We start from the raw sequence: 15,729 nt of genomic DNA on the forward strand, positions 1-15,729 counted from the left end.
CCCCTTGTGGCAAGTTTCTTGTGGCCGCTAATTGTTTTCTAGTTGTTGCTTATACAGACAACAAAGGAACAAGAATACTTTGTTGGTTTGATCTTTTAAGTTTCCCTTCCACCAAGCCTGCAGAGCCTCCAGCAAGTCCTCCGGATCACAGCTCTCTTTTCTCACCTGTTCTATCAACCCCTGTGTTTCACATACACGTAGTGCTATATCAACCCTTCTTGGTCCCATGCTTCTTCATGGTGTGACCTGCACTCCAGCATTATGCCGTGCCCTTCTCTGCGTGAAATGAATTGTGTGCTCTCTTATCCCTGCATCAGAGCTGTTAGATCATCATCCACAATTCTTTATCCATTTTTTCCCTTCCAAATGTAAATGTCCTGCCGACTACGCCAATTTGTTGTGTGGCAGCAGGAATAACCCAGTCCAGATGCTTGAGGTATGTTTTATTTGGTCTTCTTTATTCAAGTATATGCCGGGGAGCTAAAGGATAGAGCAACAGCTCTCCTGTGATTCCCAGAATAATGATTACAGCATAGTTTATTGTATCAGAATACAATAGATTTCAGAGTTCACATGATCCATTAATGATATGAGGTTACATCCAAATTTTTGCAAGACAATCAACAGAATAGCTTTTTTTGGTCAGGGTTCTCCTACTTCCTGTGCTTGTCCAAACATATTTGTGCTATGCTAACCTTTTGATTAGAATTCACCCGATCCTTTATGGGCCCAGACATGTCTGTGCAGTAATAATCCTTCAACACAGCTGGTGAAGGAGACTGAAAGCCTGATTACAAGAGCATATGTTGTGAAAGATCTGAAAGTGTGTCTTCTGGTGGACATAACACCCATGGAACTCTGGGATGGTAAAACTGTTTTTGAACATGTCTCCAGACTTAAATCCTTCATCAGTAAAACAAATGAAACTCTACCTGGCAAGAACAGAACTTTGCCATTAATCTCAGATACAAAGATACATATAGTGAAGAGACTACTGAAGAAATCTGAGAAATCTATCTTTATTGTAATCAGCTATTTAAGGCATATTTCTATAGTTTCCACAGAGTGCAATTTGCCTATTAATTCATGTGGCATCTATATTAACTTTAGCTTTGACTGTTAATACTAAAAAGTTTAAGAATTGGAATCTTGTCCACTAGGTATTTCTATTGGGTCATTTAGAAAGTTTGATTCTTTCACACTGTTGATCTCAAAAATCATTACATCATTAACGATCAATCTTTTTGGTTGAAAACGATCTAACTCGAATTGAGAGTTCAGTACAGAATTTTAGGTGAGAATCTAATATTGACTCCACTGCAATGCACCTAACCCTAAAGCGTACTATTAGCAACTGTTTAGTTGTGTGAATTTGTTTAAACTGTTGCTATTCTAACAAGTACTAACATTGGAATTCTGCCATTAGGTGATGTTCTAATTGCTGTGAATGATGTGGAAGTAACCACTGAGAACATTGAGCGGGTTTTATCATGTATTCCAGGTCCAATGCAGGTATGTTTATGATCCTTCTCATTTACGTTGAAATAATGTACTTTGTCATGGAAACTATTTTGCATTATTTCGCTTTGGTTTCAGCAGCCCATTCTGATTAAATATTTGTCTTCACAAAATTGTTGGAAATCTGTTGAATAGGACTGTCCATTATGTAACCTGCCTGTTTTCATTATATTGAAATCATTGGAATGAAAGTTAGGTAGGTAATGCAATCAGCCAGATTTTGGCTAGTGGTGAAACCAGAGAATTACCTCAGTGACATTTTATAATTGTGATACCGGCATTTTGAGAATGTTGTTTCATTTGTTTGTTATTCCGGTGATCACTGCAGGCTTCTTGCATTGCTGATTTTTTTGTAATCATTGTTTCTATTGAATTTAATGGTCATTGCTGGCCACCATTAAAGCTGTTCCCAATGGTGATAAAATGTTGATTAAGTAAGAATAGAGGCTCAGATCTTCTGATCAGGATCGGAAACCCATTTCTGACCCTGATCAAACGAAAACATGCATACTTGCTTTTGGAGGAGATCTCCATGTAAACTTGCAGGCCATGAGCCTTGCAGCTGAAACAGTCCGGTCCAGGCCATAAGTTCAAGTAGTTAGCAGCGGAATGGATCGACTCTGAAACCACACTTTTTTTTAAATACCAGCTACTGTATTCTAAGATTTAAAGGTTAATGGTTCAGATTTTGTTGCGCAAGGACTTCCAGCATCACCTTCCGTCAATGAGACTTGCCAATGCATGTTTAGGTTTGCAAATATTTTGGTAATAGGTTACAGAAAGTGCCAAATGATAGTGTTGCAGCAAGTTAAACAGGTATCTGGACCCTAAATGAACAGGGCAAGGATCTATGCATTTCCTTAACCAATCTCATTATGGATCAAAATATAAGCTGGGGAATAACAGAAAACCACATGTAAATTAACTGTAAATTAGACAGGGTGAATTTAATGCCATTAGTTACAGAAAGAGAAATAGAGAGGAAAAGAAAGGTACTTTCTGGCATTTCCTGGCACTTGTGTGCGTGAATGTTGTTTGTCATTTATCATCCCAAGCGTGGATGTTGTCCATGCATCTGGACATGGATTGCTTTGGTATCGAAGGAGTCACAAGTGGTACTGAAAATTGCGTACTCATCAACGAGCATCTGCACTTTTAACGTAATGATGGAGGGAAAGTTATTGATGAAGCAACTGAAATGGTTGTGTCTACGACACTATATTGGAAACCTATAGTGATACCCTGCGGCTATGATGATTGTCCTCTAACAATGACAACCCATCTTCTTTTATGCCAGGCATGAATCCAACCTATGGAGAGTTTTCCCTGTCCTCTTTACTCCAGTTTTGCTAGGATTCTTTAATATTGCTCTTTCTTGAGCCCAGTGAAGCTGTTTAATTGGCTTCTTACTGGTACAAAGACATTGGGTAACTGCATTTTTATTAGAGAGAGACACGGCCTTCTCCTAAAAAGATCTCAAAATCTTTGTTTCAGCGACCGAGAAGATTGGAAAGAGGGGAGCTGATTCACTCTTCCTCACCTGACCATAAGACTACTAAGGTTAAAAATTATAATTGAATAGTTTGCATCTTACTGCCTTTGTGGTTCATTGCAGTGGCATACCAATGCTGTGTTCCATCCCAGATTAACCATTTATTTTGATAAATAAGTAGTAACGACATGTAAAAGGACAAGCATCCTATTTGATGATTTGAATACATGTATGATTTGAGTAAATTCCGCTTCTGTGTTGGTTTCATGATACATTCTTTTTCAAAATCTAATTAACAAGAAGAAAAACTGCTCAGTTGCTATAGAATCACAGAATTGACAGGACACAGAAAGAAGCCATTCGGCCCATCATGCCTGCACCTGTTCTTCAAACAAGCAGTATTTCCTGATGCCAATCTCCAGCTTTTTCCTGTACATCTGTACACTGTTCACATTCAAATAATCATCCAATGCCCTCTCGAATGGCTCAGTTGAACCTGGCTTCACCACACTTCTAGGCAGTGCATTTCATACCTTAACTACTTGCTGTATGAAATGAATTTCTCACATCAATCTTGTTTCTTTTGCACATCACTTTATATCTATGTGCCTCATTGTTCCTTTTACAAGCACAAGCAGCATTCCCCTAACTACTGCTCATGATGTTGGAAACCTCTATCAAATCTCCTTTTAGCTTTCTTTTCTCCAAGGAGGACTGTCCCAATTTCTTCAATCTGTACTCATAGAACATAGAACATGGAACAGTACAGGCCCTTCGGCCCACGATGTTGTGCCGACCTATTATCCTACTAAGATCAAACTATCCTGCATACCCTACATTATACTATCATCCATGTGTCTATCCAAGAGTCGCTTAAAAGTCTCTAAAGTATCTGACTCCACTACCACTGCCGGCAGCGCATTCCACACGCCCACCACCCTCTGTGTAAAGAACCTGCCTCTGACATCTCCCCTGTACCTTCCTTCAATCACCTTAAAATTATGCCCCCTCGTAATTGTCATTTCTGCCCTGGGAAAAAGTCTCTGACTACCACTGTATATATGCTCTCATCATCTTGTACACCTCTATCAAGTTACCTCTCATTCTTCTTCACTCCAATGAAAAAAGCCCTAGCTCCCTCAACCTTTCCTCATAAGACCTGCCCTCCAGTCCAGGCAGCATCCTGGTAAATCTCCTCTGCACCATCTCTAAAGTTTCCACATCTTTCCTATAATAAGGTGACCAGAACTGAACACAATATTCCAAGTGTGGTCTAACCAGGGTTTTATTTTATACTCATAACTGAAGTTTCTCATTCCTGGAACCATCCTTGTAAATTGCTTCTGCAGTCTCTCCAATGTATTTGCATCTGTTGTATCATGTGACACCCATAATGGGCACAGTTCTCCAGCTGAGATCTAATAAGTGTCTTATCCAGGTTCAACATCACTTCCTTGCCCTATGCCCCATTAATAAAGCCAATGATACTATATGCTTTATTTATCACTCTTTCTGTCCTGCCACCTCAATGATCTGTACATATATACACCAAAGTCTGTCTGCTCCTGTACCCCTAATGTTACATTGCCTTTCGATGGTCTTAGTACCAAAGTGGAAATGTCACCCAGGGTAACAAAATGTTAGGTTTCCAGTTCATTGTGCTTGATTGTAACCTTTGCTGCTTATGTAATTGTACCCTTTTTATTCCTTTAGCTCTAGCTAAAATGATTCTGTCCTTGAAACTTGGACATCCTCTTTCTCCAACACTGCAATATACTCCTTAACCGATAATACTACCCCTCCTCCTTTGCTCCTTTTTCTATCTTTCGTGAAGAAAGCCCAGGAACATATAACATCCACTCATTCTCTTCCATGAGCCAGTTCTGTTAACCTTAACCTTCTGTTAACCCAACCTTATTTACTATACTCCTTGCATGTACGTACATTAACTCTGTTTATAACTTCATTTCTTTGTCCCTTACTGTGACTTTACCGATTAATTTGCTGTCCTCTATGCTAATACCATCTTTATCCCCAAGTATCTTGCAAACCCTGGTGTTCTCTACTGTTCTCTCTTGCTTCCCATACCCCTGTAGGTTAGTTTAAATCCCTTTTGTTACAAAACAGGGATAGCCAACAAAACCAAATCAACCTCACTATCATTAGATTTGCAAATCAGTAAAATTAAAATATTCAGTGACCCATCAAATTGCCCAATAGTTCCTAACCAGACTTTACCAATAACAGATTTTGGACACCAAGTTTACAACTTATACAAAAATTAATAATTTATGACTGATAATGTAACTTTAACAGAACAAAGATAAACAAGATAATTTAATGAATATCTATGATGTATGCCCAATCTTTGTTGATCATAACCCTTAGTTTTACAGAGGCAGACAGAGATAGTTAAAGGATAAATTGAAAGGAAAATAAAGTAATTGGAATTTGCCAGAACAGTAAACAGTGTCAAACAATGGATACCAGGCCTTCATGAAATCATTGGGCAAAGGATTATTCGTAGGCAGGCAGAACTGTATATTTTGTTTGAATCCCAAAGTCACTGGTTAATTCAAACAGTTTCAGCAGACTCCTAGAAGTATTTACTTATTATTTACAGACTGGGATTCTTTTCTCAAAAGTCAACAATTCGATAACTGTTTAGAAAACTAGAAGAGAGAGATTAAAACACAACAGCAGTCTCTGGAAATTAAAAAAAAATCAAACTCCTCCTGCAAAAACCCAGTCAAAACTGGTTCTCTCTTCTTTTCTTTTCAATCAATGTCTCCATGGTTGATTGGTTATCACTGGTCCTCCCTTGATTGACTGATTCAAAATCCAACCAGCTGCCAGCCCTGACTAGTTAGTCGATAGGATGGGCATTTCTGTGGCCACCAACATAACTTCAGGATGGTATGTAGCTTCACCACTGCCAGGGTCAAGGATGTCACAGAGCAGCTACTGGACATTCTTCTGAGGGAGGGTGAACAACCAGAGGTTGTGGTACTCATTGATACCGAAGATTTAGGTAGGAAGGGGGATATGGCCCTGCAGTCAGAGTTTAGGGAGCTAGGTAGAAAGCTAGCAAGCAGGACTTTAAACGTAGCAATCTCTGGATTACTTGCCATGTGCAAGTGAGTGTAGAACCTGAAGGATATGCAAATGAATTGAACCAGCCACCTTGCGCCTCTTGTAAACCAATGAAAGCATCAGAGAAGAATGACCAGAAGCAGCATTTTGACCAGTACAACAATGATAAGAATTATCTCAGGACCACTCAGCTGCCTTCCCAGTCTTTCCCACTGCCCATAGCACCATTTCTTTCCCTGTCTATCTGTATGCATGTAAAGAGGAGTTTATAAATATACTAGAGTTTGAACTAGTAGAGTTATATGCTGACAGTTCATAATTGTTTACCTGTAACTAGAGTCTATTTACTTGAAATAAGTTCTTGTTTGGTACAGAGTCAATCTGAATATGAAAATCAGGTAAATTAGGGAATTTTGTGTACTTGTATAAAATCTTTAACTCTGTGACGAATCCGGGAGTAGCAGGACTTGATTTCCTGCATGGTACGGCATTAACAATGCATTGTAAAATATACAAAACTACTCTAAAACCACAGAGGTGCTCAAATTATGACAGATGACCTTTAAAACACCAAGAACTTAACTGTAGCTTTTATATTGGATTTAATGGGAAAATCTATTCATTTAACTGGTTTACTTAAAGTTACTCTTTTCAGGAATGCAACTACAACTTTAAATGAAAAATTACTATATTGCTGGGTTTCTTTTTTGTCAATGCTGATTTCTGCGTTTGATTTTTCCTTGCAGCCACTGCACCATTGATTTCCCCAAAAAAAACACCTTGCATTGCATTGCTGCAGTTGTGATGAACATCTATATCAATTCTTTTATATGTGTTCAAGCTGTGTCTTCCATAAACTGATTTAACTAGGCTTCTTAATCTCTGAAGAGAACCTTAACTGAGGAAACCATTGAACCACTCTTGACAATGCCATCTCTTTCTGAATGTAATCAAAAGCTAACCTTCTGATGACTTGTTGTTTCTGTATCTTCTGCTTAATTATTTCTAATATTTTCTCTTCAAATATGCAATACCATTGCCTCAATTTGTCCAGTAGCTTTCTACAAAAAGAAATTTCTTCTAACTTCTTACCTCGCTGTCCTAGTGATCTGAGTAAATTGACAACCAACTGTATCTGATTGCCAACTAGAAGAAATAGTATTTCCTTTTCTGCTGTATGCAAAATCCTTCATACGTCTTTTTGCTTTTAAAACAAAACTTGCCAACTTTGTTTTATCCTTTTATTCTGACCAAGACTAAAGGAGTCTCATTACTCAAAGGGTTGCAGCTGTTGAGACCATCACTATTTTTCCTTTATTTTTCTCATTTTTGATTTGGAAATGTGAGTTGCAATTGAGAATTGAATATAGAACTTTGAACTGCAGTTTGTTTTAAAAAGAAAGCAAAAGACTGATGTTTGTTGTTAGGAATTGGCCTGGAAAGATAATACAGGTTAATTGCTGTTCTGAGGATGCTGTAGACGATTCAATAGTGAGGTCTTGTTATGTTCAGGGACTGACAGCCAGTTGCATGTTGAATTAGCTAGTCAAGGGAGGACTGGTGCTAACCAGCCACCCAGAGAGAAAGTTGAAAAAGGAAGTGAAAACAAAGAGTGAATTGGCTCTGTCTGGGTTTTTGAGCAGGAGGCATTGAGCTTTATAAGCTGCTGGACTGGGAAGCGGATTTTTGGTTTTGCTCTCTCTAGTTACTGTCCAACTTGTTACCAACTTGTTGAAAGTTCTGAGAAAAAAAACCAATCTGCAAGAAATAAGTAAACGTCTCCAGAGATCTGTGGTATCTGTTTACATTGACTGGTGTCTTTGTAATTTAAGCAGGATATACAGTCCTTTTGTGTCTGTAATACAACTCATTGTCAAATGATTTCATGAAGGCCTGGTATTCATTGTCGAAGAAGTTATCAAGCTAGCAAATTGTGATTTTATTTTCTTTTTTGAGTTAGCCCTTAATTGTGTATATCTGTCTGTCAGTGTGAGAATTGAGAGGTCTGTATTCAATGAAGGTTGGGCTTAGATCATAGATATTAATTAGATTATTTTATCTGTGTTCTGCTAAAGTTACATTATTAATAATAAATGGTTAATTTTGTTTAAGATGTAAACTTGATGTCTAAGATCCATCATTTGTAAAGTTTGCTTAGGAACTAGTGAGCAATTTAGAAGGTGATTAATTTCACTGTTGCAAATTCAGTGACAGGAAGGCTAATCTCATTTGATTTTCTATCCCAATAATAGAATACAAAATAAAATACTTTCTCCAGCTACCAAAATGATCAATTAAGTACCTTATTCAGATGTTTTAGATGAAAAGATCTATGAAGCAGGTTTTGTAACAGGCACTACTTTTCATCAAAACAACACTTATTCAGTAAAGAGGCAATAATTGGTTAGTATACACAATGAGTAATATGGAAGTATAAAACCATTTCCCTTAAAATATCTCTAAAATACATGTCCAGGCATACACACACTGAATATGCATGCACACTGTCTTGAAGAAAACATTTCTTTGCAGAGATTAGCATCTGAAACCAAATAAACACCTTGGCTGATGGGTTAAAAGCAAAATGATACAGTGTAGAATGTTCTGGTTTGTGTTGTTAGTAATATGGTTAAGTTATTAATTATCCACAGTTGTCTCTGAAGTCTTGCACACACAGCTTACTCAGAAAATATAAATCTTGAATTGTTCTTTTGGTCACTTTCCTCTCACTCCAGCTTGTTTTTAGCAGGTTCCCTCCAACCAGATTGTTTTCAGAAGGCTTTCCTCCTATTCTGCATGTTTTTAGCAGGCTTCTACCAACTAAACAAGATAGAACAAGATCTTGTCCGAACTGGTTACTATTCAGAACAGCCCCAGCAGGATCAACAGCTAAGGATGCAGCTATCACCACTGGGAAGCCTAGTGTTTGTGAAAAAAAACCTCCAACAGCTGCAATGAACTTTCAACGACCCTTTTGTTTTTAAAAAAAAAACTCTCCAGGTAGATCCACAAAACTCGAAAGAAATTCTTGTCCCGCAATCTTTCAAAACGTAAGTCCTGAAAGCAGTATTAAATATGAAGCATCTTTATAATTCCAGCAGTTCTGTTGTCTCTTTTAGAACGTAGGAAGCATTGTGACGCATTAGAGGACACATGGCTCATCTCGGGTCTCTTCATAATTGTAATTTCCAATTTTGCATTGCTCTGGTGAACTTATGTTGTCTGTTTAAGTTAGGCAGTGGTTCAGGATTGGTAAGTGGTCAGAGACAGGAAAGTGTAACAGTAGTTAAACAGAACCCAAGTGTACTGCTGAAAGAGCCTTGCCTTTGTCCTGAACTTGTTCTTGATATGTTTGATGAGTGCAAAGTCGATAGAGTGAATATTGCTCTTAGAATGTAAAAACAGCAAAGCCTGAAAATGCATACAAACATTCTAGAATAACATGGATATGTGGTGGAGGAGGGGGTGGGTGCAAAACAAAATGCCCAAATTTTAAACATTTATTCGTTTTTGTGCAAACTTTCCATGACACATGGTACAGAAAACCCCAAGGTTCCCATCAGTCCACTTTAGAGAGCTACCCACTATTAAACCAAAGTATACATCCCCAGCAAACCCACATTTTGTAATGATCTGCAATGTCACTTGATGTCACAAAAATGAATAAATGTTTAAAATTTGGGTATTTTGTCCCCCCCACCCCCACACACATCCATCTTATTCTCGAATGTTTGTATGCATTTTCAGTTTTTGCTCTTTTTACATTCTAAGAGCAATATTTAATAAATGCAGTTGAGGTAAATCCTTTGATTACAGATTATAAAAGCCCACAAAGTCCTTGCTGACTTGCTGAATTGCAGCTTGGATGGATTGATATTCTTGCATACTTACTAACTGTGTCCGTGGAAAATCAATTTATATATATATATATGTGTGTGTGTGTGTGTGTGTGTGTGTGTGTGTGTGTATATAATGCTCGTTACTTTTGTTTTCAGTTACCTCAGAATTTGACTTTTCCTATCACCCCTTCTGGGGGGTAGGTATCAGATGTAAACCATTGTTTTCTTCAGTTTCAACTTCCTTAATTTCCTTTATTTAGCCGTTGCTCATCTGATTCCAATGGGACCTCACATTCTGTGCTCACTCCACTCTCTTGCTGTCCCCACCCACTTTTTTTTAATGAATATGGCAACAATTAAGAGGAGAGTAAATTGGTAATTCCAGATTTTTGTATACCTGATACCAGACTCCTGATGCAATTGCTCTGCTCAGAACTTGATTACAGCAGGAGACTCTCAGGAGGACAATGGAAGCACTTTAGGGATGACATCAAAATGGCAGTGATCAAAGTATCAGAGAAGAGGTCAAACAATCCCTGTCGAATTGGGAATCCCCGGCTTGTGACCAGAAAGGTACTAAACACTCCACAAGACTTGGTGAGCAGTGGCAAATTTGAAACATCATTTTAAAAAAAAAACACACAAACCTCCAAACAACTCATCTATCCGACACTTCAAAACCTCCTGACCTTTATGTGGCAGAGTCTGCAGATCACACATTGGACTTATCAGCTGTCTCTGAACCCATTGAACCATTGTGAAGCAAGTCACCTATGATCCTGATGGACTGCATAAGGAGAAGAATTCAGTACTTCAGTTAAGAGTTGTAGTTTTCAGGGTTGCAATTTATATCTACAGCTAGCTGGCATTCCCTACAAGTGAGGGTATAGAATCTCAAAGTTTCCCCTTGTGTAAAGTGCTTCTCCCTGTTCTGGAAGCACAGAAATATTTTAATGTTCTTTAACAGACAAAGAAATTGTCCATTTTTCCTTTTGAGTTGCTGTCCTGAGTAGTTAGTATTTATCAATGTTGTCATGTTGCACATTTGTTGCCATTCCTAAAAGATCCCAGTACTAGATCAAATCTAGAAAGTTATGATGAAAGTAAGGCTTATTTGCAAAAGTATTTGGGGGGTTGTTAATTTGTTTCTATAGTTCCCAATTATGCTGCCCTTTCATATCAATATAACAAAAGGTTTAATGATGTAAGATGTGTTAAATTTACAGAAATTATTTTGCTCCCTCCATTCTCCATGCATGAACATGCTACAAATGGTGCTTTTTTTGTTGGCCTTTGGAAGTGATTACAACAAAATAATACTATCATTGCTTCTTGTTGATCCTTTTTAGTTAGATGGTTAACTGTGCCATTAATTTCTCCATTGATATTTTAAATGCCATTAATTATGTTGATTGTCAAACACCAAAGTTATTTTTCCTCCCTGTATATCTGGGATCTAAGACAATGCATTCAAGGATCAAAAATTGCACTTCCAGGGTTTCAACGTTTGTCATTTTGTTTCAGCTGTTCTTTTTTGAGTTTTTGAAGCTTCTATCTCAAAGAATTGCTGATGAATCTCCATTCCATACAAACTGATAAAGTGAAGAGCGTTTTTTAAAATTCAGTTTATGGTGCTTTTATCAGTTTAATGTTCTTTGAATAGCGTTTCAAAGTAGTGGGCATTAGTTTGTTTAATTTGTTTTCTCAAAAAGTTACTTTCTTCAAAAATTTGTAAAAATGCATTACAAAATGTTTCAAATTGAATATTACAGAGTGCAATACAATTGCAATACTCTTAATTATAATAATTTATAATAATATTTATAATATTATTTATAATAATATTTATAATATTTTATACTGCATACAGCTTTGAATGCTTTGTTTGAAATTTTCTCGAGCTAACTTTGAGATCAGAGAATCAGACAGCATTGAAACAGGCCTTTTGCCCCATCGTGTTTATGCTGACCAACAAACACCAAACTATATTAATCCCATTAATCTGCACTTGGTCCATAGCCTACTATGCTTTAGCATTTTAAACATTCATCCAGATGCTTTTTAAATGTTGCACGACCACCTGCTTCCACCACCATCTCAGGCAGCATTTTCCATACTTCTACCGCTCTGGTTGAAGAAATATTTTTCTCAGATGTCCTCCAAACTATTTGCTCCTCATCTTAATCTTATGCCCTCTGGTTTTAGACACACCACGCCATGAGGAAAAGATTCTCATAATCTACTCTGTCTATCCCTCTCATAATTTTGTATACCTCAACTAAATCTCCCCACAGCCTCCTCTGCTCCAAGGAAAATAAAGCCAGCCATCCAATCTCTCCTCATAGCTGAAACTTTTCATCACAGGTAACTTCCTGATGAATCTCCTCTGCACCCTCCCCAGTGCAATCACACCTATCTAATAGTGTGGCAACCAGAATTGTACACAGTTTTCTATCTGTGGCCAAAATAATGTTTTATAAAGTTGTAATAAGATTTTCTTGCCCCAATATTTCACACCCTGGATCATGAAGGCAAGCAAGCTGTATGCCTTCTTCACCACCCTGTCTACCTAAAATGTTCCTTTGTTCCTTAGCAGTCTCTAGGGACCTACCATTCATTGTGGATGTCCTTCCCTTATTAGACCTCTCAAAATGGATCACCTTGCATTTATCAGGATTAAATTGCATCTGCCATTTCTTTGTTCATTTTACCAGCTGATCAACATCAGACTGTTGCCTGGGACCACCCTCCTCATTATCAACAGCACTACTAATTATCATGTCATCTGCAAACTTAAGAATTACATCTTCTAGATTAACATCCAGTTGTCAAAATGTAGCATTCAAAGCATTCAGCAAGAGCCCCAGCACCAATCCCTGTGGTATACCGCTGGTCACAGGTTTCCAATTACAAAAACAACCTCCATCATCACTCTTTGCCCCCTATTTGTAAGCCAATTTTGAATCCAGTTTATGAACATTCTTTGGATCCAATGTGGTCTTACCTTTTGAACCAGCTTTCCATGTGGGACCTTGTCAAAGGCCTTAGTGAAGTCCATTTAAACCACATCAACTGCACTACCTCATCAATATATTTAGTCACCTTTTCAAAAACCACAATTAAATTTATCATACAGGACCTCCTTTCAACATATCGTGCTGACAATCCCTGATCACTCTCTGCCTTTCCAATTATTGATTAATGCTGTCCTTCAGAATGTTTCTAATAATTTCCCTATCACTGATGTCAGACTAACTGGTCTGTAATTACCTGGGTTATCCTGTTGCCCTTCTTGAACAAAGGAACCATATTAGCTAATGTCCAGTTATCTGCCACTTCACCTGTGGCCAGCGAAGTAGTAAGTATACCCGCCAGGACCCCAGCAATCTCTTGCCTTGCCTACCATAGCATCTTGGGATATACTTCATCAGTCCCTGGGGATTAATGCACCTTTATGCTTGCTAAAACATTTAATATCTCCTTCTTATTAATCTTAACGTGTTCTAGAACCTCACCATCCCAACTGAAATTCCTGGCTCCAATGTTTCTCCTCTATACTAAAACAAATGAGAATCATTCATTTAAAACCTCACTCACATTGAATGGTTCCAAGCACAGATTGCCCCTTTGGACTGAAACAGGTTCTACTCTTTCCCTAGTTATCCTGTAACTCTTAACATACTTATACGAAGCCTTGGGTATTCTTTGATCCCATCTCTCAAAGCCATTTCATGGCCCCTTTTTGCCCCCTCCTAAATTCCTTTTTAAGCAACCCCCTATGCTCTCTATACTCAAAATTGTGTTATTGAAAGTGCCACTGAACAACTATTTTGCAACATGTAGTTCAACACCTCCCAATCACTCAACCCACTCTTTCCCCCTTTTGAAATGTGGCAAACAAGGAAACCAATTTTTCACAAATAGCTGAATGACAAGTTAGTCTATTTTTTAATAGTTGAGATAAACTAGTCCTGAACATCATCTTAGTGTTGTCTATTATGTTAACAGCAGGTGTTAATAACAAGTACTACTATATTAGAAGAGGTGAAGTGCTGGGCCACAACCAAATGAAGACAACAATAATAGTGTGCTTCTAACACTGACGCTACAACAGAACATTGCCAAACAAAATTTGAGACCAATTCACTTGAGCTTTAAGTGGGTGATATTGTGGATGTGCGACTGCACAATCATAGTAAGAGTTGTTTTGTAGTACAGGACTTGAGTATTGATGAAGAAAAGAGACACGTCATTAAAACTTTTCATCTTGCACTCATCAGGACAGAACCACAAGAATACCAATCACAAAGGGAACAACAATTAACACTGCACGAGGAAAGGGTAGTGATTGGTTGGCAAGTGAATACTATTTGGATGAGGCATTGCCAAGGGGAATGCACCAGGGAGCAGTTAACTGCCAATCTTTGACTTATCTGGTTTGAATTTAAATAAATGTCAATTATCAAGGCATTGCCATGGGAAATGCAGCAGGGAATGGCTGCTTCCCGCCACACAAAAAAAGATTTCACTCAGTTGAAGGAGGCATGATGTATAGATGTGTTATTTCTGTTTCCAAAGAACAGAGCTTTGCCTATGAATATACGTAACTTCTTGAACATGTCATTGAATCATACTGCAAAACCACCTGATATTTGTAAATTGATGGCTAATAATGACCTAGATAATCAACATTATTTAGTGAGTGATGTCCAGTTGCAGAATCACTTCTAATGTTTAACGTTATATTCTGAGTCTTGCATGCACATGCTAGGTGCATGCAGTCAGTACTCTGTTGTGAATAGCCAAAAGAATGCGCTGTTTGATACGATCTACCAGTTCTAGGTTGTATAATGCAACATGCTTGGCATCACACAGGCTGAATACATGAAGTACAAAAGCCATGAAATTATGCTGAACTTAGCTAACAGAAAAGTTAAATCAATCAGTTAGAATTTTTTGTGCCCAGTTCTGAGTGCCACAATTTAGAAGAATGTGAAGGCTTTAGAAAGGCTATTGAATAACTTTGAGAAAGGTAAGCACAAAGAACTGCAGTTGCTGGAAATCTGAAACAAAAACAAAAACAGAGTGCTGGAGAAACAAAGTATGTCTCTCTACAAATGCTACCAGACCTGTTTTCTGTTTTTGTTTTATGAGAGGTTCTAGGGTTGAGGCAATACAGTTAATTAAAGAAATTAAAGCAGTTCTAGGAACAGAGAAGGCTAAAAACAAGTTTGACTGAGATTAGAATTGTGAACTGTTTAGCCAGGGAAAATAAACAGTTCCAGTGGCTGAAGAGGTAATAACAAGAGGTCATGGATTTAAAATGATTGGCAAAAAGTGATGTAACATGAGGAAATCTTTCTACTTTAAAGAATAAAAGAAAAAATATTTAAAAAGATATTAAAAGAGATGAGGAATAGTGTCTAACTAGATTGTTTGTTTGCTGAAAGAACCTGAGCTGTCTGGATGAGATGAATAGTTTCCTTCTGTGCTGTGCTATTCTATGATTTAAAAGAAGGACAAATCAGAATCTGTGTGGTTACAGTTGAGGAACCGCGAAGGGAAAAAAAGACCCTGATGGGAGTTATGTGCAGGTCCTTTAGCAATAGTCAAGATGTGGGGCAGAAAATAACTCAGAAGAAAGAACAGGCACTATTGCAATAATCAAAGGGGAGGACTTCAATATGCAGGTGGACTGGGAAAATCAGGTTGATAGCAAATTCCAAGAAAGGGAATTCATGGAATGCTTGTGAGACTTTTTTTTTGGTTCAGCTTTTAGGGAGCCCA

General features: G+C 37.8%; 1 protein-coding gene across 3 annotated transcripts in view; it reads left to right on the forward strand.

The window, feature by feature from the left end:
* intu (inturned planar cell polarity protein) overlaps positions 1 to 15,729 on the forward strand; it is a 120,300-nt gene that overhangs the window by 40,835 nt on the left and 63,736 nt on the right. For all 3 annotated transcript variants that reach the window (XM_048602488.1, XM_048602489.1, XM_048602487.1), the window contains exon 3: positions 1,427 to 1,512. In XM_048602488.1, coding sequence (XP_048458445.1) covers positions 1,427 to 1,512 — 86 coding nt within the window. The remainder of the gene's footprint in view (positions 1 to 1,426; positions 1,513 to 15,729) is intronic.

Source organism: Rhincodon typus, chromosome 1 (assembly GCF_021869965.1).
Source record: "Rhincodon typus isolate 14 chromosome 1, sRhiTyp1.1, whole genome shotgun sequence".
Classification (NCBI taxonomy): Eukaryota; Metazoa; Chordata; class Chondrichthyes; order Orectolobiformes; family Rhincodontidae; genus Rhincodon; species Rhincodon typus.